Raw genomic sequence first — 25,285 nt, 5'->3', positions numbered from 1 at the left:
TCTAACTGGTTGACTGTCTAATGAAATATATGAGAACAATTAGGTATAACTTATAATGATACTATTAGAAGAGCTTGACTAAAGGAGTCGTTGCTCTGAAAACTTTACATGAATAAACGTATTAGAAAATAGCTTTCTTTTATTCAATAAGTACAATCCATTCTGACTCAGCCTGTCCCTTGTAAGTATATTACACTGATTACTGTGATATGCAGACATTTTGAGTTTAGCTGGTTGCTGGGTAAGACTGTCAGGCTTGTAAATGGGGTGGGGTGTCTCTAGACATCATGGACTAAATGTTTACTAGCAGCTGAGTATGAGAGCTTACTGGGGGACTCTTTTTAGAGTAATTTTTATAATAATTGCATGATTAATGTAAGGTGCCATACACACTATACAACTTTTTTTTTGTCTGATTTCCTTTAGATTTACCAAAACCATGTAGTGCAAGGGCCTGCCTGATTGCATACAAATTGAAACACTTAAGGTTTGACCTCCATATTATATGGTTTTGGTAAATCTGAATGAAAACATCTACAGGAAATTGTATAGTTTGTATCCAGCTTTTAAAACGTCTTTGCTAACATGGACAAGTTAGAAATCACTTAAAAATGACAGAGGTTCTGTGTGTCTGCACCAGAACAGGAAGTGGGGAAACTCCTTAAATGTGCCCAACTGTTCTCATAACAATTTAGAAACTTTCTCTCATTTACTGTGGTTTCTGGGAGAGAAGGTGAAGGAAAGTCACTGCAAAGAAAGACTCCAATAAACATTTGAGAGAGCCTAACCCTTTCCCGATCCTATCGGAGAAAAGAAGGTCTGGTGTTCCACTCTAAAGTTTTACTGCTGTTACTTACTACTTCTTTTTTATTCTGTTATTTTAATAATCACTACAGTGCTCTACTGATTGCAGAAAATGCAAAACCGAACCAAGATTAGCCAAATGTAGCAAACTGTAAATCAAAGATGTGTTGGTCTTGTCGACAAAAACTTAATGAAATCCGTTTTAGAGGAAAAAATATATATATGTTGCTGTGCTGAAAGTTCCTTTCTAATGTGCTTGGCTATGTTTTTAGGGGTACCCTAAAATAACATTATAGTCTCTTCAGCGCTGAAGAGGTTATCCTGCATGCTACAGCCTCACCATCATATGTGTCTGACACTTCCTCCTTCATGTTAATTAAATGTGTGCGTCTATGCAACCAGACCCAGCTTCACAAGCTTGCAAATTGTAACAATGTTGTTTTTCTGTTTTACATTTTGTGTTTCCTTTCAATTGCCTGTTTTAGGTAAGTCTTTACTGTAAAATGTTTGAGTGTTGTAACTACATTTGTAACATTCGTCATTGAATTCCTTGGTGCTACAAAAGATACATTTTAAAAATCATGGAATTAAAATGGCACAAATTTTTCCCCCCGTTTTTTGCAAAATTCATTTTTTTAACTTATGCTTAGTATTTTGGAAACTATTCACAAGTTGCAGTTGTCCACTGACTTCATAAGGTAATACAGGCACCATGTTTTTTTTATATGGATGTGTATATATATATATATATTTTTTTTTTTATCATCTCGTGTCTTCATGTATTTCTAATATTAGAGGCTTTTTCACATGGAAGATGAATGCATCTCATAAAGCATAATAAAGTGTTTTTTTTTTCGTTTTTTTTTTCTTTTACTTTCTGGGATACAATGTTTACCTTTTATTCTCGATCTTCCTGCTGTCAGGTTCACGCAAAGAATCCGCTCCCCAGGTTTTACTTCCAGAAGAGGAGAAAATAATTGTAGAGGAAACCAGAAGTAATGGCCAGACTGTTATAGAAGAAAAGTGAGTTACAATTGTGTTATAAACTATGATTGTTTTCACATTGCTTTCCTATACCTTTGCTAATTGAGTATGGGCTTGTCCTTGCAAGCAATGCATCTGATTTGAGCCATAGGCCTGGGGTGACTACTTAGTTGCTAGAAACAGGCACATTTCCCCTTTCTAGATACACAAGTCTTCTTAAAAAGTTACTTTTAAGAGCTCCATATAACAGAAAATTTGCGCTTGCACTGGCTCCTCTGATTATTCCCTAGTATGTTTTCTTGTATTCTTGTAGATAACGGCTATAGCCCTGAGCAATTGGACATTTGACATCAAATAATATAGAGTGACTTAATACAATGATGAAAAATGTGCCTCTTTGCTGCATACTGAATCAATGTATTGGTTTTTAAACAGCAGTCTTTTTTTTTTTCAATTGATGTTTGCTAAAAGTTTGTGTCCCCAGAAGTAACCATATTGGTTGTGATTTGCAAGTTTTTGGGGAGAGGACATGTTCTGACTGGGTAACATTGGGTATTTTATAATGTATTGATTTTCATATTTACCCGTTTTATGGGACGGTTTGTTTTGGAGATTTTGATTGATGATCATCACTTGATCATCACTTTTTTTTTTCAGTTTTTACTTGCATTATTTTTTTTTAAAGGGCTTCATCAATTTTGAGGTGTCCTTGGACATTGCTTTTAATGTGTTGTCTATTGTTCTAATTGGCTTCATACACAGCCCCATTTTTTTTCCTATTCATGTAGTACAGTACACAGGCTGGATATTCATAGACCCTGGGTTATACGCTACAACCTTCAGGTGATTGGACACTGGCAAAACTTTTGAACAACTTGTGTGTACCTCTGTAACCCTACCCCACTGTGTGAGAACTCAATCATTTTTTTTGCTCTTCACATCAACCTCTTCACTGCCTTCTACCACAATAGAAGTGCATCCAGATCAGGGTAATCACAGAAAACCTTGGGAACCGGTCCTGGACCCCGCGCTGTGGGAACGAGCTATAATGTTGTTTCAGGCACTCATATAGTTAGCTGCAGGGTGCTATATAGGTTGAGGGCCATAGTCAATTTCTACGGTTCCCAGGCCCAAGTCTGGCATTGCAAAAAAATCTTTTCAAAGCACAACTACTAATTAAACAGGATTTATGTTGAGCCAAGAGTTAACACAGTGGTTTACAAATTCAAGACCCTGTTTGTGAGAGCTTACAATTAAAAAATTGGGATAAGCCTTTACTTACCAATTATCCCATAACATAACAAATGTAACACAGTTCAGCACCGGGTGCTATATTAAAGCAGTGCCTGTGAAGATGGACCTTATTTGGCTTCCCTAGAGGGTGATGATGGGCATTTGTATTCTTTGCAAATGCTTGGCTTTGCACATTAGTTGTCAAAGTTCATATCAGATTGGTTGAAAAGAATCCAGGACAAACCTAGTCAAAGTCCAGACCTAAAGCCAATATAGTTGCAAGGGCTCAAACTGGAGCTAACCTTTTCTGATCAAAAGACTAACAGCGCTTTTGGTCACCTGCACTGTAGATTGCTTATGTAGCAACAAATTGATCTATAGCACTAAAGCATTTTTACCTCAGAATGGAAAAATTTTAAGTCTAGATCTGAACTTAATAGAGATGGCATGGTGTCATCATGAAAGTCTTTTGGGATAATATTATATTGTATGTGAAATCCTGCTATTGAAATATTCGAAGGGTGTAGTTGCAATCATTGCAACAAAAGATAGCACAACCAGCAATGTGTACAACAATTTTTCACCTAGTTCCAGTTCAGTGTGAGATAACTTTTTTCATTTGCTTAAATACCATAGGTTTAGCAGAAAAGGTGTCATTTGTCCTTCCTTAAAGCAGTAAAAATCCAACACCAAAAATGTAATATAATGGAGCTTAACCACTAGGGGTCCGCGCTATAGCCGAATGACGGCTACAGAGCGGACCTCCTTTTCCGGGACTACGTCTATTGACGTTGTCCCGGAGGCGCGCGCGCGGCATGCTCTGTGATCAGCGAGTCTATGAGACTCGCCTGATCACGGATCGAAACAAGGGGTCGATCCCGACCCCTTACCACGTGATCAGCTGTCAGCCAATGACAGCTGATCATGTGATCACAACAGAGCCGGTAATTGGCTATTTTCCTCCTCGCGCTGACAGCTATATATATTTACTATATATATATATAGTAAATGTGCCACCCATCAGTACCACCCCTTAGTGCCCATAGTGCCACCCATCAGTGCCCACAGTGCCACCTATCAGTGCCCACAATCTGCCTCAACAGTGCTGCACCTCATATGCCACATATCTGTGCCCATCAGTGTCATCTACCAGTGCCCAGCAGTGCCACCTATCAGTGCCCATCAGTCCCATCTATCAGTGGTACCTATCCGTGCCACCCATCCGTGCCATCTTATCTGTGCCCATCTTTGCCCATCAGTGCCGCCTTATCTGTGCCCATCAGTGCTGCCTTATCTGTGCCTATCGGTGCCACCTTAACCGTGCCTATCAGTGCCCACCAGTGCAGCCTATCAGTGCCCATCAGTGCGGCCTCATCAGCGCATTTCAATGAAGGAGAAAAATGACCTGTTTGCAAAATTTTATAACAAACTATGAAACATGATTTTTTTTTTTTTTTGCATCTTTTTTTGTTTGTTTAGCAAAAAATAAAACTCCCAGCTGTAATTAAATACCACCAAAAGAAAGCTCTATTTGTGGGAAAATAATAATAAAAATTTCATTTGGCTACAGTGTTGTATGGCCGCGCAATTGTCATTCAAAGTGCATCAGCGCTGAAAGCTAAAAATTGGTCTTGGCAGGAGGGGGGTTTAAGTGCCCAGTAAGCAAGTGGTTAACCACTTGCCGACCGTCCCCTTCTACAGGGAGGCTTGGCTGTGCAGAGTAATGTAACTACGCGATTTGTATTTCTGGGTAGGGGCCACGCTTGCCTGCCCAACCTGGCTGTGCTGTCATGATTTATGGCTGGAATTTGCTGATCTACTTAGCACGGATCGCTGTATTAGTGTCACTGGTGATGTCCGTGTTGGTCAGTTCACGTAGTGTCAGATTACCGGCCACACTGTCACAGTCCTATTATAAGTCACTGATTACTGCTATTACTAGTATATAAACAAAATTCCAGTGTATATATTCCATCATTTGTAGACGCTATAACTTTCAAGCAGACCAATCAATATACACCTATTGGGATTTATTTATTTATTTTTTCACCAAAGACATGTAGCAGAATACATTTTGGCCTAAATTTATGAAGCATTTAAAAAAATGTATATCAAAGAAAAAAAATTTTTTTTCATTTATATAATAAAAATAAAAACCACCAAAAGCAAGCTTCATTTGTGGGAAAAAAGATATACATTTTGTTTGGGTACAGTGCTGCATGACTACGCCATCGCCAGTTAAAGCAGAGAAGTGCTGAATAGCAAAAGAAATGGTCTGGTCATGAAGTCTTCCGGAGCTGAAGTGGTTACAATTCATTACATGTGGTGGCTGCATTGTTTTTCTTATTTTAGGCTCCCCCCCCCCCCCCTGTTTTCACCTGATCTGTCCATTTTCCTGCCACCTTTAGAAGAATTGGAAACTGACATAGCAAAGCTGGTTAGGACAACTTGGTATGACTGCTCAATATACCTTTTTCTGCTTGTATACTTAAGAGAATGAACATCTCCCTGCTCTGAGAGAAGTGAATCCTTTTCGACAGTCTGACTCTCTCTTTGTGCTACCTGACTGTCCCACGTGGGGGGACCGTCCTGTGTCTTGTTCCACTGTCACTGTGCGGATTCAGCAACTCATCAATATAGTTTATGATCTCAGTGGCAAGGTTCCCCCAGATAAATTAGTGCTTCTTGACATTTCAGCTTCAGATGTCTGTTTCATAAATTGCAGGGCTGCCACATGGTCTTCAATTCTTATTTTTGTTAAGCTTTTCTAGATGTTCATGCTGGCTTTGGTCATAGGGTTCTTCAGGTGGTGCTATAGACTTCTTTGAGCTGCCCTCATTAACCTATTGGTTTGTTCTTTGTGGACCTGTTGACCTTTTGTTGTTGCCCTCCCCTGAGTTGGACTGCTTTTAAAGTGGTTGTAAAGAACTTGACTGTTCCTTTGCATGTTAAATGTCTACTACAAATATTATACTCCTTTGCTAAGAAGACTATCCTTCTGTCATGGAAAAGATCAACTTGCCCTACTTTAACCACTTTGCTCCAGTTAATAAATGACAACATAAATAAGGGTAATGTCTACCCTTATACAAGCTCATGTTTGAACTCATGTTCATGTTTGAACTTTGAAAAAAAGCCCTGTCTCTTTGACAAATTATGGCACAAATGGGTGTCCAGCCCTCTTACCCTGACAACGTTAAACTCCGACACTTGCTTACATTATAATGCAATTCTGCTGGCTGTAAAGGCACAAGTTTTACCTTCATGCATCTTATGTCTATCTCGTGGCTCTCGCCCTACTGATTGGCTCCTTAGCTGTGATTGACAGCAGCGGGAGCCAATGGCTCCTGCCAAAAGCCAATCAGGAGATGAAGGGGGGGCCAGAGCATAGACACACAGAGCAATGGGATGGGAGCACACCTGCTTGAGTGCCCCCAGAGCAAGCTGCTTGCTCTGGAGGCATTTGGCAGGATGGAGGAGCTAGGAGCACCGACATGGGGCCCGAGGAGTGGAGCATCAAGGCCGCTGTGTGCAAAACCACTGCACAGAGCAGGTAAGTATAATATGTTTGTTATATTTAAAAAAAAACAAGGTTTTAATATCGCTTTAAGGCATCTCATTGGTTCAAGAATACTACTTCCCATGTCCTGTAATGTACAATTAAGAAAATTGTATTTAAAGCGGAGTTCCAACTATGTAAAACATTTTTTTGGACGAATACATTTTGTTCAGTACTATTGTTTATATGACTCACTGTTTAGCGATCTACGTCTCCTCGATTGCCGATTTAGATCATTAGATTTGTTGTTTTTTTTTTTTTTATCCCTGGCATGTTCCTTATTGCTTGTGGGCATGTGAAGCTAATGTCAGTAAATTTTGTAATTAAGTAATTTTTCTCCTTCACTGATGGGCGCTGATAGGCTGTACTGATAAGGTGGCACTGATGAGGAGGCACGAATATGCTGCACTTATGGCCACTGATAGGTGGCAATGATGAGCACCGATAGGCAGCACTGATGGGTGGCACTGGTGGGCACAGATAGGCAGTACAGATAGGCATTGAGTGGCATTGATGGATAGCACTGACTGGCATCACTAATGGCCACTGATTGCTGACACTTATGGTCACTGATTTCTGGCACTTGTGGGCACTGATTGCTGGCACTGGTGGGCACTTAATTGTAATCAGTGCACTGATGATCTCTGTGAGGAGGTGCCACTGATCGGTTCTCCTCTCCTCACACTCTGTCAGTGTTAGGCGAGAATCGCGCTGCAAGCCGCCAGGGAGGCCGTCATGTGACATCCACCCAGAACGAGAGTCGCACCGCCGCCATTGCACTGTGGGTGGGCGGCAAGTGGTTAAAGTGTTACTAAACCCACAACCATAAAATCAGTCTGTATATGCGGTAAAGCAAGCTTGTTATACTCACTGTGGAACCTAAGAGGTTAATCCTCTGCATTGCGTAAAAAGACTGTGATCCTGTCTCTCTGATCCTCCTCTTTCTTTAACTGACTCCAACCCATCTATTGGTAAAACAGAGCATTAAGAGTCAGGCTGCACATGCTCAGTTTGGTTTGTATTGGTAGAGCTTTTTTTTTTTTTCTTGGGAGAGTGCATGTGATCAACACAGGTCCAGTCAGCACTGTTCAGACAGAGGATTAGGGGAGAATAAAAATGCCACCTACAGTAGGTGCCGCCGACATTGTGTCAATCTCGCTGCTTCTAGCGGCGAGATTGACACCCTGCGAGCTCCGTCGCGGGAGCCAGCGCCGAGCTGGCTCGCATCGGGAAAGGAAAAATGTTTCTTTTCCTTTCCCGATAAGCGACAAGCATCACTGGCCGGGTTGACACTGGTGCTGGGACTCGAATTGGATTCCTGCCAATACCAGGCACTGTTTGGTATGAACCCTAAGGGAGAACTCCCACGCCAAATGTAAAAAAAACGGCATGGGTTCCCCCTTGGGAGGCATACCAGGCCCTTAGGTCTGGCAGGGATTTTAAGGGGAATCCCCTTCGCCGAAAAAAACGGCGTGGGGTCCCCCCAAAATCCATACCAGACCCCTATCCGAGCACGCAGCCCGGCCGGTCAGGAAAGGGGGTGGGGACGAGCGAGCGCCCCCCCCCTCCTGAGCCATACCAGGCCGCATGCCCTCAACATGGGGGGTGCCTTGGGGAAGGGGGGGCCACGCGGCCCCCCCACCCCAAAGCACCTTGTCCCCATGTTGATGAGGACAAGGGCCTCTTCCCAACAACCCTGGCCGTTGGTTGTTGGGTTCTGCGGGTGGGGGGCTTATCGGAATCCGGGAGCCCCCTTTAATAAGGGGGCCCCCGGATACCGGCCCCCCACCCTATGTGAATGAGTATGGGGTACAATGTACCCCTACCCATTCACCTGTGAAAAAAGTACAAAAAAAACACAACACAGGGTAAAAATAGTTTATTGCACAGCTCCGGGGGTCTTCCGTCTTCGGGGGTCTTCTCACCGGACTCCTCCGCTATCTTCTTGTAGCTCTTTTACTAGCGGAGGAGCCTGGCATTCTTCTTCGTCGCCGCCCTCTTCTTCCAACTTCGGAGGTCTTGTCCCCCTCTTCAGTTCTTCTTGCCGGGCCACCGCTTCTTCTTCCAGCTCTATTACTAGCGGTGGCCCGGTCTTCTGTCGCCGCCGCCTTCTGTTCTTGTTCTTCTTCTTCTCCTGGAGATGTTGACTCAACGTTCTCTCTGGCCGCAATGCTAGGGACGCGCTGCGTGGCGACTTATATAGGGACAAGGGGCGGGGTCATCGGTGATGTCACATGGTGACCCCGCCCCCTTACGATGTCACAGTCCCGGAGGATGCTGGGACTGTCACCATGTGACATCAACCCATGTGACATCAACCGATGACCCTGCCCCTTGTCCCTATATAAGTCGCCGCAAAGCGCGTCCCTGGCATTGCGGCCGGAGAGAACGTCGAGTCAACATCTCCAGAAGAAGAACAACAACAAGAACGGAAGGCGGCGGCGACAGAAGACCGGGCCACCGCTAGTAAAAGAGCTGGAAGAAGAAGCGGTGGCCCGGCAAGAGGAACCGAAGAGGGGGACAAGACCCCCGAAGTCAGAAGAAGAGGGTGGCGACGAAGAAGAATGCTGGGCTCCTCCGCTAGTAAAAGAGCTACAAGAAGATAGCGGAGGAGTCCGGCGAGAAGACCCCCAAAGACGGAAGACCCCCGGAGCTGTGCAATAAACTATTTTTACCCTGTGTTGTGTTTTTTTTTGTACTTTTTTTCACAGGTGAATGGGTAGGGGTACATTGTACCCCATACTCATTCACATAGGGTGGGGGGCCGGTATCCGGGGGCCCCCTTATTAAAGGGGGCTCCCGGATTCTGATAAGCCCCCCGCCCGCAGACCCCGACAACCAACGGCCAGGGTTGTTGGGAAGAGGCCCTTGTCCTCATCAACATGGGGACAAGGTGCTTTGGGGTGGGGGGGCCGCGCATGTTGAGGGCACGCGGCCTGGTACGGCTCAGGAGGGGGGGCGCTCGCTCGTCCCCACCCCCTTTCCTGACCGGCCAGGCTGCGTGCTCGTATAGGGGTCTGGTATGGATTTTGGGGGGGACCCCACGCCGTTTTTTTCAGCGAAGGGGATTCCCCTTAAAATCCCTGCCAGACCTAAGGGCCTGGTATGCCTCCGAGAAGGCATGCAGGCGTCATGAGTGAAGCAACATTGTCGCCTCGCTCTGGCTGCTATAGGAAAATTACATTTTCCTATTGCAGCCAGCGCAACGGGATCACGCTGGTTAGAGAAGCCTATCGCCGGGAACCAGCGCGATACTGTCGCGCTGGAAACACAATGTCGGCGGCACCTACTGTAAAAGCTTTAAACAGATACTGATACAAGACTGCCATACACTGCTGATGAAAAAAGGTATTTAGCAGTTTATATTTTCTAAAATAATTGCATTTCCATGTTCTGTGTACTGGGGTTTAGTAACATTTTAAGGTTAGAATGGGCAATCTGTAACAGTCCACACCAGAGAAGACTTTTATTCCTCCAAAAATATTAACTGATCTCTATCATATGAAAAAAAATGTTTATTAAAATGTAGTCTGTCCTTGTAGTTGATCCTGCTGACTTGCAGTCTTAAAGTGTTTGTTAACCCCCCCCCCTAAAAAAAAGAGTAGATTCTGGTCCCTTAAAGCATATTACACAGCACAGTGCTTGTGCTATGTAATCTCCCCCCCCCAAACTGTAAAAAAAAAAAAAAAAAAAACCCTGAACCTGGCACTTTCTGTATGGCCTCTCTAAATAGACCACAATAACCAGGACCATTCCGCCCTGATCACCATGGTCTAATTGCGGCCCTCCGAGATGGGCTCTCTGCTCTCCTCTCTCCCCCTTACCTCCTGCCTGTCATTCCCCTCTGTGTCTGTCAAAATTAAACCATTTTCACTGCCTGTCCCTCTATTAGAGGCTGACATAGCACACTTTGTCACTAGTTTTAAAAAAAAAGCAAGCAGTGTAAATACCTAATTTGAGCTGTCTTCAGACCTGTCACGTGACTCGCGGCTGCCTTACAGCTCTTACCTATTGCTTTGGAGGAGGAGACAATTGGCCACGTGATCTCCCAGGCTGCCGTCAGAGGGAGATCCTGGCCCCTCCCACAGAAGCAATAGATCAGAGCTGTAAAGTGGCCGTTAGTGATGTGACCGGCCTGAAGACAGCTGAAATTATCTTTTTACACTGCTCGTTTTTCAAAACTAGTGACACAGTGTGCTATGCCAGCCTCTAATAGAGGGGCTGGCATAGTTTTATATCGATGCCTTTACATTTTTTTTTTCTTGCTGCAGTTTCAGTATGATAAACTACAGCAAACTGGACTAGGACAATGAACAACCAACATGTTCCCGTTTTTCAGGACTGTGCTTTAACAGAGCAATTACCTTTTGCTCTTTTGTGTGAATGCCCTAGATGCGATGAGGCAAATTTCCAAAATGGCTCCATTCACATGCGCATGTTCTTGTGGCTCAAAGCCAGGGCAGCTGAAGTTACTTGTAGAAAGCACCTCACTTGTATGCCCCTTTAAGGCAGATTTTTTTGGGGAGGCACTTGATGAGTTCATAAATGATCTCACAGGAAGGAAGTACTTCCACAGCGTAAGATTTCAAAAACTCTTTCTTGGGAGGCACTACTTTCTCAAATTGCAGAGCACCTTATCACTCTACTGAACTTCAATTTCAATTCAATTCAATTTAATTTAAAAAAAATTCAGCCCAAGACGTAGGCCATAAAGCCCACAAAGTCTTCCCCAAAGCCCTCTTCCCAATGAAAATGCATTCCCAGGAGGAGTGGGGACATTGGTTACAGTTTTGCCTCTTTCTGGGACACAGACATCACAGACCTGTGGGTTCAATTGCTGGTTTCAAAGTGGTACAAAGCAGTTGGCCCAGTGCCCCCACAAGACCTGTTCAGAGGTTTCTACTAAAAATTGTTCACAGAAACAAACAGAGGTATTCAGCCTATTCTGGATTTAAAACCCCACAACAATTTCTTTCAGTTCCCAACATTACACATGGAACCTGAAAAGTTGGTTATTGCCTTTTTGAGTCAAGGGGATTACATGGTATCTCTGGACATCCAAGATGTCTAAGTGATTACATTTACCCACCTCATCAGCACTTTCTATGTGTCCGATTGGCAGATAACTTTGTTGTACAGCCTATTCTCTGCTCCCAGAGTGTTCATACAGGTTTTAGCACCCCTACTTGCCCTGCTTAGAACTCAGGGCACCCAAGTTGCAGGCTACCCAGACCACCTTTTTCAAAGGACTCCTCTCACCTGCATCCATGATAAAATGTCAACAAGACAATTCAGATGCACCAGGCCTTTTGGCTGGGTGTTCAGTTTCAACAAATCTTCTCTCCAGCCTTCTCATTTAAAATATTTGGGTCTGGCCCTGGACACATCCCTAGCAAAAGTCTACCAGAAAAAGAGGACATGCTCAAAACCAGATATCCAAGAGTTATCCCACATTAGGATTCTCTATGAGAGTTCTAACTCTGATAATAGCCTCCTTGGAGCAGTTCCATTTACCCAAATAAATTGCAACAAACCGGTTACCTCTCTTGATTTACCAATGCTCCTGTCCAGCCAAGCAAGGAAGTCCTTATCTTGTTTGGATCACCACCGCAGCCCTAACAATGGGGAAGTCTTTCTTTCCCTATTACTGTAAAGTGATCACAGCAGACATAGACTCTCAGGCTAGAAAGGAGCTTCTGATCTCCAACAGTCCAAGGAAAATGGCTATTGGGAGACGCCGCGCTTACCATCAACATCTTGAAGCTCAGAGAAGCCATGTTGGCCCTGCAACAGATTTGTGAAGCACACCCTCTGGAATTTGATCTTCTAATGACATCTGTCCATAACAGTACATGTTTCTGGTGTAATTCTCCTTTCCTCAGAATAACTGAACCTATCCATGGCCATCAGAAGACAACATCCCAGAGGTTGGGCTTCACAATAGTGTCGGCACCATAACCGGATTCTGTTAGCGGCTTCCAGCAGGAGAGCAATGCAGCTCACTTTGCAGCATGGCCAGGCAGTTCACCATCTGATCACCAGGTTAACAAAAGCAGTCTGGGAGGTACAGCGGCATACTGTCTCATTATACATGCAGCCTCTGCACCTTTCTTTTTGTGAGTGCATTTGCTTTTCTTCTAATTTTCAGTAAACACCTATTGTTTTTACTACACTTTTAGATCCCTTGAGCTGGTTTCTCCTGGTTTTATCTCTGGCTTCACTTTCCAATTGTAAAAAACTTTCTTCGAGGGTTATCTCATATTGTGCCCCCTTGCAGCACCCTCTTCTGCCTTGGAATCTCAACTTGGTTCCATCTGCTGTGCAAAAACTCCCCTTTACATCTATCAGAGATATCCCCCTAGACTGGAGGATCTCTTATTCTGTCAGATGTGTTTCTTAACTGGTGTCCCTTTCCTGTAGAGAGTCTTTCCTCAATCTTCACAATGGCAAGGTTGTTTTGCGTCCAAGGCCATTCTTTCTGTGATCTCACTATTCCATCTCAATTATGATATTGTCCTTCCATCCTTATAACCTGCTCCTAAGCATCCTAAGGAAATCTCTCTACATTGCCTGGATTTAGACTGACAGTCTTTAGAGCAGGGGTCTCAAACTGGCAGCCCTCCAGCTGTTGTGAAACTACAAGACCCATCATGCCTCAGCTGGAGGGCCACCAGTTTGAGACCCCTGCTTTATAGAATACCTCAAGGCTACTCCTCCAGTCAAATGGATGAACTCCTTCTTTGTATTGTTCACTGGACCTCACAGGGGGCACCCTGCCTTGAAGTCCAACATTACACGATGGATACTAAATCTGATTACAAGTGCTTAAATTCTCACAGAGGCATCTGCTCCTGCGCTTCCACGCATCCATTCCAACAGATCATGGGTGTCCCAAAGGCATTTTGCCACCAAGCCTCAGTAGCCCAGTTGTGGACATCCAATTTTCTGTTGATGCAGATTTTGGCCAAAGTAGTAGTTCCCTGGGGCTCTCTGAGATTGGGTCTTTTGACCCTTGTTATTTCTTGTTGCCCACCCTTCATATTCATAGCTTGGCGATGTCCCATGGTGTATGCACACCTATAGCCAATGGTGTATGAATAGTCTGCCTGTGTCCTGTATTGCACTCCAAGATAAAAAATTTACAGGTAAGTCAAATTTATTTATTTATTTTTCTTCCTTGCCTGGACATAGTCTGAGCCATAGGAGTATATCTCAAAGCAACAGCTTTGATCAGGAAGATGGATTCACGTTTTGCCCTGTCCTCAGGATCTTACAAGGGACACTATGCTTTCCAAGTCCACCATCACTCAATTGATAAGAAATCTGGTTGCAGACATTCTCAGTCAATTTTCCTGTGCTTTTATGTGCCCATTCCACCATGTCAGTGGGAGTTTCCTGGTTATTTCTGTACCAGGCCTCTGTAGCCCAGCTCTGTAAGGCCACCACCTGGTCCGCTGTTCATACCTTTTCAAAGTTACACTAGGGCAGTGATGGCGAACCTTGGCACCCCAGATGTTTTGGAACTACATTTTCCATGATGCTCATCCACTCTGCAGTGTAGTGTGGAGCATCATGGGAAATGTAGTTCCAAAACATCTGGAGTGCCAAGGTTTGCCATCACTGCACTAGGGGATGTGCAGTCTTCTGCAGATGCAGCTGTCCAATGCTAGGATCTTACAGCAGCACTTTGAAGTTGAGTCTTTTGGCCTTTGTTGCATGGCCTGTTGGCACAGTTCTGTTTGCCTGTTTGTTGCCCACCCTTCCTTTTCTTTACTATGGACTGTCCCAGGGTTTGTGAAAACTTTGCCTGTGTCTTTTACTGTATGATTAAGGTAAGAGGTATTTTGACTTGCCTGTAAATTTCATATCTTGGAGTACAGTACAAAATACAGGCCACCCTCCTTTCCTTTTCTTGGTTATTCTACATGGCTTGGAATAGGGTTATAGGGATGGTTCACAGAGGGCATATCCTGAAACATTTTTACCAGTATCCAGTCGACTGAATGTGCGGGCCTATATCCAGGTTTTGTGAATATTTTGCCTTTGTCCTGCACTATAACCCAATATATGGAATTTACAAGCAAGTCGAAATTCCTCTCTTATTGGAGTACATTGAAGCTCCTGCCCCTCTGTTCTTAAGATAAACTCCCATTTTTGCTTGCTTCTAAATTGAGGCATGCTGGGAGCAGGAGGGTTTATATTGTGCAGTCCTTACAGCTTTGCTTTACCTGTATCGAATTCTCCTGAAGGTGGCAATAGAACCCAGTGGTGGTTCTAGAATATTTCACTGTGTCCTGTAATGTACTCCTTGTATTCCAAAGGCAAAAATCCTGTATTATGCAACACTGATTTTGGTTTTGAAAGAACTCTTTAGAAATTTGTACTATTATAAAAATGGTCTATTTGTATATTTAACGCTTTCAAAGATTTTGACATTACTGTACAATGTGTACTTATCTTCCAGGAGTCTTGTTGACACAGTGTATGCATTAAAAGATGAAGTTCAGGAGCTAAAACAGGTATGTATGTTTTAATACATTTTAATACATAGTTACACTTAGCAAATGGTAACAGCTTCTTGTCCATAATTCTTAGGGTATGTAGCTTGATAAATAACCCACGTCCCTATATTTAGTACATTTAGGGCAATCTAGTGTGGTAGCAGTTTTTCTGTTCAGTTAAGAGAATACCTATCATGAGAGAATTATTTAATTTATTATTTAATAATTTAAGAATGGCTTTAGTACTTTGGCCTACCTCCCTAAACAAGTGGATTGGCAGGCAAGCATTTTCCATAAGGTCAACAGTGGCAACCTGGATATTTCTAATGACAGCTTTATTTTAACATTGCACAAAAGCATATCGCCCATATCCTTCTTACCCGATCATATACAATCATGTTGGTACTTTAATGGACACTAGTTAGGTTGGTCCTGCAAAGTCAGTGTTTAAAAGGTTTTCACTTCCCCCCCTTACTCTTCATGTCACTCACTTTCTATTTTTTTTTTTTTTTAAAAGCCTATGGCGTGCAAAACACACCCAAAAACTTCCACCCGGTGCCACAAAACGTGCAACGGGTGTCTCCTGTCCTCCACAGGGAAGGACCTTACCCTGATCCCACGGGGCGTTAGGCTCCAGACGGGGACTGAGGTACCAAATACATGGCCCATCCAGCCGAAGCCGGATGACTGCCTTTCTCTGGAAGGTCTGCCGAAACAGACCCACCCAGGTACTAGGGTAGGGCTCCCCCGAAGGGAGACCCCCCAAAGAGAGGGCGAACCAAGCCAGAAGGCCTATGTCCACCCTCCCACAAAATGTTCAGGGTTGGCACGAGGACCGTACTAGCCAAACGTGCAGGTGACAAACATAAAACGTGACAAACAACACACAAATAAAATAAATAAAAAGTGAGGAAATGGATAGTGAAGAGGAGAGTGAAAAGGTGGCCATTGTGCAATACAATGGCCAATCTTAATTCAGTTGTTTTAGAATCTGCGCCGAATACCATCTTAATATAGCTCTCTCATCTGTGTTTTATTGCCATCTGTGTCCCCATTAGGGAGATTCATTCTCTTAAACAGTCTTTATCACCAATGTAACAGGGAATGAAAATGAAGGTAAATACAAAATTTTTATTTGCCACCAGAATAGGAATAGAGGGTAAAATCGTCCTAAGCGGACACTGGTTTCCAAGAGAACTGCCAAAGAGGGGATTTCTCTCGTAATGACTCCCTAATGAGACAGATGGTAAAGACAGAGGTTTTAAAGTGGTTGTAAACCCTTACAACCAACTTTGACCTACAGGTAAGCCTAGATTAAGGCTTACCTGTAGGTCCAAGAAATATCTCCTAAACCTATACGGTTTAGGAGAGATTTACCCGAAGACAGCCACCGCTGTCTACGGCGCATAGGCTCACTGGGCAGGCCGCAGATCGCGGCGATATGCCGTGAGTGTCGGCTCCCGTGCGCATGCGCGGGAGTGACGTCATCGCTGCTTCGGCGAATCACAGCGCCGGAGCAGCGAGACCCAGAAGTCACTCCGGGATCCATGGCAGCGGCGGACATGAAGGCGGAGGACCGTTTCGGGGGCTTTGTTCTCAGGTAAGTTATTCATAATGAGCTAGTATGCTATGCATACTAGCTCATTATGCCTTTGCCTTACAGGGTGTGTTTTGGCTTTAGTTATACTTTCAGATGACAGTACGCATTTCCTTTAGATTTAGTTCAACAATGTAGTTTGAGGACCCTTCTTAAAAAGCCATTTAATTTGTATCTGATATGGCAAGCTCTTGCACTATATTGTTTGTAAATTTAAAGGACTTGTACAATCAAATTGCAACAAGTTTGGTTAGGTTATGACGCATGTTTCTCAGTTGCATAGAACCCCTGGTCTAAGGTAAAAAATAAACCTACTTAGAGCCATTGTTTTAATTTTCAAACTAATTCCTTAATATAATCAACAGGACAGCAAAAAGATGAAGAAGTCTTTAGAGGAAGAACAGCGAGCTAGAAAGGAACTTGAGAAGCTCATCAGAAAAGTCCTAAAGAATATGAATGACCCCTCATGGGATGAAACCAATTTGTAATGCAGCACTCAGTGTCTTTCTTATTCCATACCAGGGATCAAATGTATTTGGACTTTTGTTACATGTGTGTCCATGTGAAAACAGAAGCACTGCGGTTTAAGATGTAACTGGATTGTAATATGACTCTGTTGTACTGTACAGAATGCATTATCTAACTGACTGTCCTTTCAGCAGCTGCAAAGTGTGAAGTTGGTAAACGTTGAATAGCACCAAATCCAAACTGTATCAACTTTACGTGTTAATTACCTCATTTTGCAGAAAGAGCAGTTGCTAAGATTGCTTTTTTTTTTTTTTTTTTTTTTTTTTTTTTTTTTAAGTACTGGTGTTTTTTTAACTGGTAGAGACCTGTAATGCTCCCTTTATGTATATAATGTTTTGAATGCGTATGTAAAAGGCACTAAATCATCTTTTTACTGTTTTTGTTTTTTGTTTTTTAGTTTTGCATAACAGTGTAAATATTTCCGAAACAAGTCTACCTTTAAGAAAAGAGAAAAAAACACAAACACATTGACATGAGATAAACTGGCAACGTCTCATAGTACATATTCTCATAGTCAGGCCGTGTATTTAATTGAATTGCCTTATTTATGTTATATGTCAACAACATGCGTTTTTAAAAGAGTCAAAGCAAGGGAGGCTAAATCTTCTGAACGATAAACTTGTCATTAACAACTTATGATTTGTGTTTATACAAATATATATAAATATATTTATTATGTTTACCTTTAATGTGTTTGGGGGGGGGGGGGGCATATAAAATTGTATATATATATACATGTATTTTTGTTCCAGTTTATATCATTACTGCTAAACCTAATTGAAAGTATACATATTTGCTACTTGAGTTTTTCACCTGCATCCAATTAAATATGAAATGTAATCCGATTTTTAGTTGGGGTGAATTCTCCCTTTTGTGTAATGTTCTTCCTAAACCATCCAAAGTAGTGTCTGAACAATATTTAGTATTTGCCACCAATTCCTACCAGTTAAATGATAAAACCTCAGGAGTCAATAATAGTGCATGTTTTCCCACACATCCAGGGTAATAAGTAGCTTTCCCGAAGACTACATGCACTATTTAAATCTGGATATTTGAGGAGACATGAAGCGTAAGGGCTGGCCATAAGGACTGCAGTTATAAAGCAATGACTTACACTTGAAGACAGATAGAAGTATGGAAGCATATAGATCACCTGTGTCATTGACTATTAAAATAATTCTCTAAGGTAAAATTAGAAATTGAATTCTGCTGAAGAAGTCTGTTAGCACTCCCTTTTTGTTTTACAGCAGAAAATAATTTTACTCTGCTGTTTTTCAGTGGTTCAGTAAAGTAAACAATGTAGATACAAATCTACTGAAGGGAGAAATCTTGCTTTTTTTAAATTAAGTACATATATTATTTATGGTGCACAACTGTTCTGTTTTTTTTTTTTGTAAATTGCAGAAATGACTCCCTTTTGTGTGATTGTCATCTTACCCCCTGTTTTACTGACCACAGCATATACACACAATGGTACAGCAGCTTGCATACAAGGGAACTGCAATGATACTACAATATGTACCACTCTGCTTTTTTAGAAATGACAATCCATCCCAGGCAATGGCATTTCTTTGTGAAAATTCTATTTGCTTTTATATACCATCAGATGTAGCCACTCTGCTGATTTATAAAATCAACTTTCATTCTCAGGACATTTTTCTCTACTAGATATCCAAACTGCCTAAAGTCTTTTCTGCTACCAGCAAATCAATATGACTGTAGGTAGAGCTGTTATGTTTCAAAATGTTCTTATCTCAGTACATTGGAAGCCATATAGGGAATTGCTATGATTGTAAAAAAAAAACAATTTCTTTAAAAGTATAAAAGCAGTGGCGGTGCCACTGACTGCAGTTTTTTATTTTTTATTTTATTTTAAACTGTGACCAAGTTGGATGGATTATTTCTTACTGAGCTGAAAAGTATTGTGATGAAATGCTGTTAGTAGTTAAAAGCAAATTATGAGAAAGGGTCCCTTGATATACAGCAGTAACATGTAGCCTTTTATTTCAGCTAATAAAAGTGTTGTTTTTATATCTTGCTGAGTGGTTTGGGATCATGGTGTGCAGTTTTATTTTGTGTGAGTACAGACTGAAGATATAATCATACACTGGCAACTATTGTCATGCCATTTAAAAGTGAATTTGGACACAGATGCAGACTTTTTTTGCCCGTATGAAATGTTTACATGTATGAATAATGACAGCCTGTCAAAATTTGGGAGACTTGCTTTTTATATAGGCCTTTTTTATACAATAATCTCCGCTTTTGCATGCAGGCATCAATAAGTGCCACTGGTATAAAATTTTACATACCTAGGTAGAATTTATGAATACTTAGCCATTTTTCAGAGAATATGAATGATGACACAAAAACTTTTCTTTCACTCATGGTTAGTGTTTGACTGATTTATTTATTATCAACTGTGTTTACTCTTTTTAAATCATTACAACAGAAGTTACCCAAATTACACTAATCAAAAGTTTACATACCCTGGGGATTTTGGCCTGATAACATGCACACAAGTTGGCACAAAGAGGTTTGAATGGCTATTAAAAGTAACCATCCTCACCTGGGATCTGTTTGATTGTAATTGGTGTGTGTATAAAAGGTCAATGAGTTTCTGGACTTCTGACAAACCCTTGCATCTTTCTTCCAGTGCTGCACTGATGTTATTGGAAAAAGAATTATCAAAGGATGTGCAGGAAAAGGTAGCTGAACTGTATAAAACAGGAAAGGGACATAAAAAGATATCCAAGGAATTGAGAATGCCAATCAGTGTTCAAACTCTAATCAAGAAGTGGGGAAAAAAAATTAGAGGTTCTGTTGAAACCAAACCATGGTCAGGTAGACCAACTAAAATTTCAGCCACAACTGCCAGGAAAATTGTTCGGGATGCAAAAGAAAAACCCACAAATAACATCAGGTGAAATACAGGACTCTGTAAACGTGTGGCTGTTTCAAGATACACAATAAGGAGACACGTGAAGAAACGTGGGCTGCATGGTCCAGTCATCAGAAGAAAGGCATTACTACACAAATGCCACAAAGTATCCTGCTTACAATATGCCAAACAGCACAGAGACGAGCCTCAAACCTTCTGGCACAAAGTCATTGGGAGTGATGAGATGAAAATTCAGCTTTTTAGCCACAACCATAAACACAACATTTGGAGAGGAGCCAACCAGGCCTATAAGGAAAGGTACACCATTCCTACTGTGAAACACAGAGGTGGATCACGGATGTTTTGGGGATGTGCGAGATACAAAGGCACAGAATATATGGTCAAAACTCATGGCAAGATGAATGCAGTATGTTATCAAAAAAAAATACTGGAGGAACATTTGCTATTATCAGCCAAGATGCTGCGATGTACTTGGACATTCCAACATGACAATTATCCAAAACACAAGGCCAAGTCGACCTATCATTGGCTACAGCAAAATACAGTGAAGGTTCTGGAGTGGCCATCTCAGTCTCCTGATCTCAATATCATTGAGCCACTCTGGGGAGATCTCAAACGTGCAGTTCAAGTAAGACACCAATAATTTACAGGAACTGGAGGCTTTTTGCCAAGAGGAATGGGCAGCTTTATCATCTGAGAAGATAGAGCCTCATCCACAAAAGACTTCAAGCTGTCATTGATGTTAAAGGGGGCAATAAACATTATTAAGAACTGAGGTATGTAAACTTTTGGCCAGGATCATGTGGGTAGTTTCTGTTGTCATTATGATTTAAAAAGAGTGAACATAATAATAAATGACTTCAGCAAAAACACTAACCACGAGTGAAAAGTTTTTGTGTTTTCATTAATATTCTCTGAAAAATGGCCAAGAAATCATAAATTCTGCCATAATATATACTCAGTGGCCTCTTTATTAGGTACATCTTGCTAGTATTGGGTTGGACCCCCTTTTGCCTTCAGAACTGCCTTAATTCCTTATGAGAAATAAAACACACACACATAAAGCACTGGTGTAACGCTCAGCGCTGAAACGACTGATTATGAAAAATAGTGGGAGGACATGCATAAGTATGCTGGTTCATCAATAGCAACAATAAAAATATATTGTAGAGGTAAAAAAAATAAAATAAAAACAAAAGTTTTGGTAAAATCGATCGATTAAAGTCCTGAAATAAACAAGTTGAACATGGAGTTCTAGGGGGTGCTCAACTCCGAGTCTCTGAAACAAATGCTGCAAAGGGAGCGAGGCTGCTTCAGGCACAGGTTGGGGGACCCGATCACTATGGGAAAAGGAGGGCAAAAAACGGAGAAGCCACAGGCACATCCTCGTGCAGCATTATTTGATTTGATTAAAATACAAATTGTTGGCAGTATAATGAGCACTTAGTGCTAGCGAGGGTAGGTGCTTTCCAGATCTAGCATCACAGAAAAGCCGCCGGGATGTCCCTGTGGAAGCGTCCACAAGCGCGGTGTATCAGCGGGAAGCTGAAGCCTCGAGGGACCTGGGGAGTAACTCTGGGTAGGATTGTTTCTAAGCATTCAGAGTGGGGAGCAGCCTACTACTGTTTGGCCAATCAGAACGCGTTTTGAAGGCACGGCCAAGCCTCCATCAGCTGCTAATGCGGGAGGCTTGGCCATGCCTTCAAAATGCTTCTCTTCCTTTTTTGCCTTAATTCCTCATGGCATAGATTCAACAAGGTGTTGGAAATGTTCCTGAGAGATTTTGGTCCATATTGACATAACATCATGCAGTTAATGCAGATTTGTCAGCTGCACATCCGTGATGCGGACCTCTCGTGTATATCTTTTTTTTTTTTTTTTTTTTTAAATATTACTCCCCTGGTCATCTTTCTACTGAAGCTACTTCTTAAATGGGAACATCTTCTTGTTATAATCAAATGAATAGTCTCAGCGCTGTAATAAAACACAGTGCTTGAAACAGCAGTAAGCCAACCACATTAACGGGAAATCACATTTTCAAGACAAATCACCAACAGTGTACAGACCACCCTTATATTAGGAAGCCATATACGTGCTTGTACAGCGGTTATATGAAATATTTTTGTAATCATATATGTCTGTTTATGCACCTAAAAATGGTATTGCAGTAAGTTTATTCTCAAGGACACACATAATGCACCTATTTAACTGTTCAAAATCAAAGGAATTTGTTCAGGATCGCTTTACACATTTCTTTAATTGATCTTTCTTTATCGTACATCATGGGACACAGAGCCATAGTAGTTACTATGTGGGTTATATAGGCCATTAGGTGATGGACACTGGCACACCCTAAGACAGGAAGTTCACTCCCTATATAACCCCTCCCATTACTGGGAGTACCTCAGTCCTTTTACCAGTGTTTCAGGTGTTGGTCACAAGTAAAAATGTGCTATGCTGAGCTCCACTGCAGTAATCCTTTGCTGGGGCAAGCTATACAGCCGGATCCATTCAAAGTGTCTTTTCCAGCCAAATTGAATGGTACCTGGGCCTTGTGGTGGAAGAAATGAGGTTTAGCCTGTATCGCTCCTCTTTTTTGAGAGCTGGACCTCCGGATCCAGTGTTTTGTTTTTTTCAGCCATAAAGCTTCCTGGCAGGGTGCTATATGGGTCCAAGGGAGTGGAACCCCCAATAAAAAAGGGACCCCAGTCCTTGAAGTTTTTTTTTTAACGGCGCCCACCGGGAGGGGTGAAGATTGGGTCTGTTTGGTTTTACCACAGAATCCTGTTGCCGGATAAAGTAAGTGGAGATTCCTAATGGATTTTAAATTTTCTTATGGATTTATCTGTTAAAGTAAATGTTGTCATGCTTAAAAATCGCCACTGGGGGCTGTAAAGAGCTTACCTGGTTCATGCTTCCCATATCTTGCTCTGTCAGCAGAAGCTGCAGGCTTCCTCCAGCCAAGCAGTCCCAAGCCTCTGGTAATATGTTGGCAGGGGTTCTTTTTACAAAACGCCCCCCACATGGGCAGGAGTTTCTCTCCCCTCTCCAGGAATAGGGTAGGAATTCCAAGGTGGTCGGCAGTATGCTGCTCTGCTCCCTCTCCCACCACCATAGCAGCGGAGCCTCTCCTCTTCCTTCTGCTCTCCTCGCCCCCACCCCCCATGCCGGTCTGGGCTTTTTTTTAAAAGAGAAGGGTTGCGCGGTGGAAAGACGGAGGGGGTGTGGCTTAATGCGGCATTGATGTGTCTCAACGTCCACAACGCAGGGCTGTAAAAAGCTATAAGAGCTCCATTTGCCAAGCTGCATTTGGCTATGGAGTGACACAGGAGCAGACAGGGCACGTTTACTGAGCATTAATAGCAGAGGCAGTGGCTGGACTATTGCTCAGAAGTGGATGCATTTTTTTCTGACAGTACCTCTGTGTTTGTGCTTAGGATTATGCCTGCCAGAAGGGGAAGTGTAAACACCCCAAAAAGGAGGCCCAAGGGTATCTCTCTAGGGCTCCGAGGACCCGAGTCTCACCTCTACAATGCCATCCTCCCCAAAAGACCTGGGGTTGGCTGGTCAGGGTGAGCCATCGGGTCCGTCAAGGGTTGCAATTGTTTTCATCATTTCAGCCCCTGTCTGTTACTGAGGAAGATTTCTCCTCAGACTTTGTAGGATTGGAAAGAATAGCTGCTTTAATCGCATCTCCCCAGAATAGGAGAAAACACGATAGGTCCCCTTCTACTGCCCAGGACCCTCAAACAGAGGAACATGGGCAGGAGAGGATGCATTTCCCTCAGGGGACCAGGAAGAGGCTGATGACTCCTCTTCCGGGGGATCAATTGTGGAAGAACCTTCTTCAAGTTTCATCTTACTGAGATGGTCCACTCCACATTTAAGCTGCCCTTAACTGAGTCGGCTGGAGACCTATTTATTTTTGGGTTCACTAAAACCTCAGGCTTTGGGGGCTTTTTCTGTCCATCCTTTGCTGGAACAGCTTAGGTATTCTGAGTGAAATCACCCAGATAACTTTTTTAGGAGGATAAAAATGCTTATCAGTACTTTATTCTATGGAGGAAAGAATTCACTAAAAGGTGGGATATACCAGCAATTGATGTGGCTATATCCTCTGTGAATAAAAATTGTCCGGTTGACATCGCTCAAATGCTTAGGGATCCAACCGATAAGAAATTGGAATTCCTGTTTAAAAACACATTTTCTTTGGCAAGTTCAATGTCTCTACCTGCAGTGGTGACAATTTGTGTATGTCAATCTTTGAGGGACCAGTTGAGACAGGTGCTCAAGGTTATCCCTAATCAGCAGGCCCAGGATTTAGCCAAGCTGCAGGGGCTTTGTTTTGCAATTGACGCTATGAGAGATTCTATTCTTCAGGCCTCACGCCTAATGCTTGGGCTGGTGCATATATGTAGAATCTTATGGTTGAAAATTGTTTAGCCGAAGCGCCATGCAAAAAAATTCCTGGCTGGTTTTCTTCCTTTCTGCGATGGATGGATGTTTGGGGATGATTTTTGACAAATACATCAAAAAAATGTCAAGTGCAAAAAGACCCTTTTGCCAGTTAAGAGAAGAACTAAACATCCTTCATTTAAACGGGCGCCTTCTACAGGGCCAAGGGCATCAGCCTCCAGGCATTCGCGGCGGCCTCCACAGTCAGGTAATGAGGTAAACCTCAGTGTCAACCCCAGGGACAAAAAGAAGTCCTGGGGAAGGAAAGACAGAATGCAAAAAAGCCTCTTTATAGCATAATGTCTTGCTATTTTCAGATCCATCCAGTCAAATCCTCCCTTTCTCCTCTCTGAAGGGGAATATTTTGTTTACCAATTCTTGTAAACTGCACTGCATTCATGCACTACTATGTGACTTATCATTGCACTTATCTAACCTGTAATCTACAGCAAAAAATTCTGTTGTCCTTGTGAATTCGTGTTACTCTGTCATTGACTCTCTTTTTCAATAAAATCTTATTCAAAAAAATAAAAAAGCCTCTTTATGAAGGGGCTCCCTTGAGTGGGGGGAAGACTTCTGCAGTTCTCAAGGGTCTGGCAGGAAGAGTTTTGAAACAGATGGGGGGGGGGGGGGGTCTCCACAAACACTGTAGATTTCAAACTAGAGTTCAGAGAATTCCCATCTACTCGTTTTCCCAGCCAAAGATCCAGAAAAAAAGAAGT

The 25,285-nt window shown here is 42.5% G+C and overlaps 1 protein-coding gene across 1 annotated transcript in view; it reads left to right on the top strand.

The window, feature by feature from the left end:
• Positions 1–19,239, top strand: part of ARHGEF7 (Rho guanine nucleotide exchange factor 7) — a 217,660-nt gene extending 198,421 nt beyond the window's left edge. The window contains 3 exon segments of the mRNA XM_077482884.1: positions 1,728–1,827; positions 15,045–15,099; positions 17,044–19,239. Of these exon segments, the coding sequence (XP_077339010.1) occupies positions 1,728–1,827; positions 15,045–15,099; positions 17,044–17,166 (278 nt within the window). The 3' untranslated portion in view covers positions 17,167–19,239.
• Positions 19,240–25,285: the final 6,046 nt, after the last annotated feature.

This window comes from Lithobates pipiens, unplaced genomic scaffold (assembly GCF_037356315.1).
Source record: "Lithobates pipiens isolate NorthernLeopardFrog02 unplaced genomic scaffold, aLitPip1_a1.2 Scaffold_16, whole genome shotgun sequence".
In the NCBI taxonomy this organism is placed as follows: domain Eukaryota; kingdom Metazoa; phylum Chordata; class Amphibia; order Anura; family Ranidae; genus Lithobates; species Lithobates pipiens.
The sequence above is the reverse complement of the archived record's forward strand: the minus strand, read 5'-3'. Positions and strand labels throughout refer to the sequence as shown.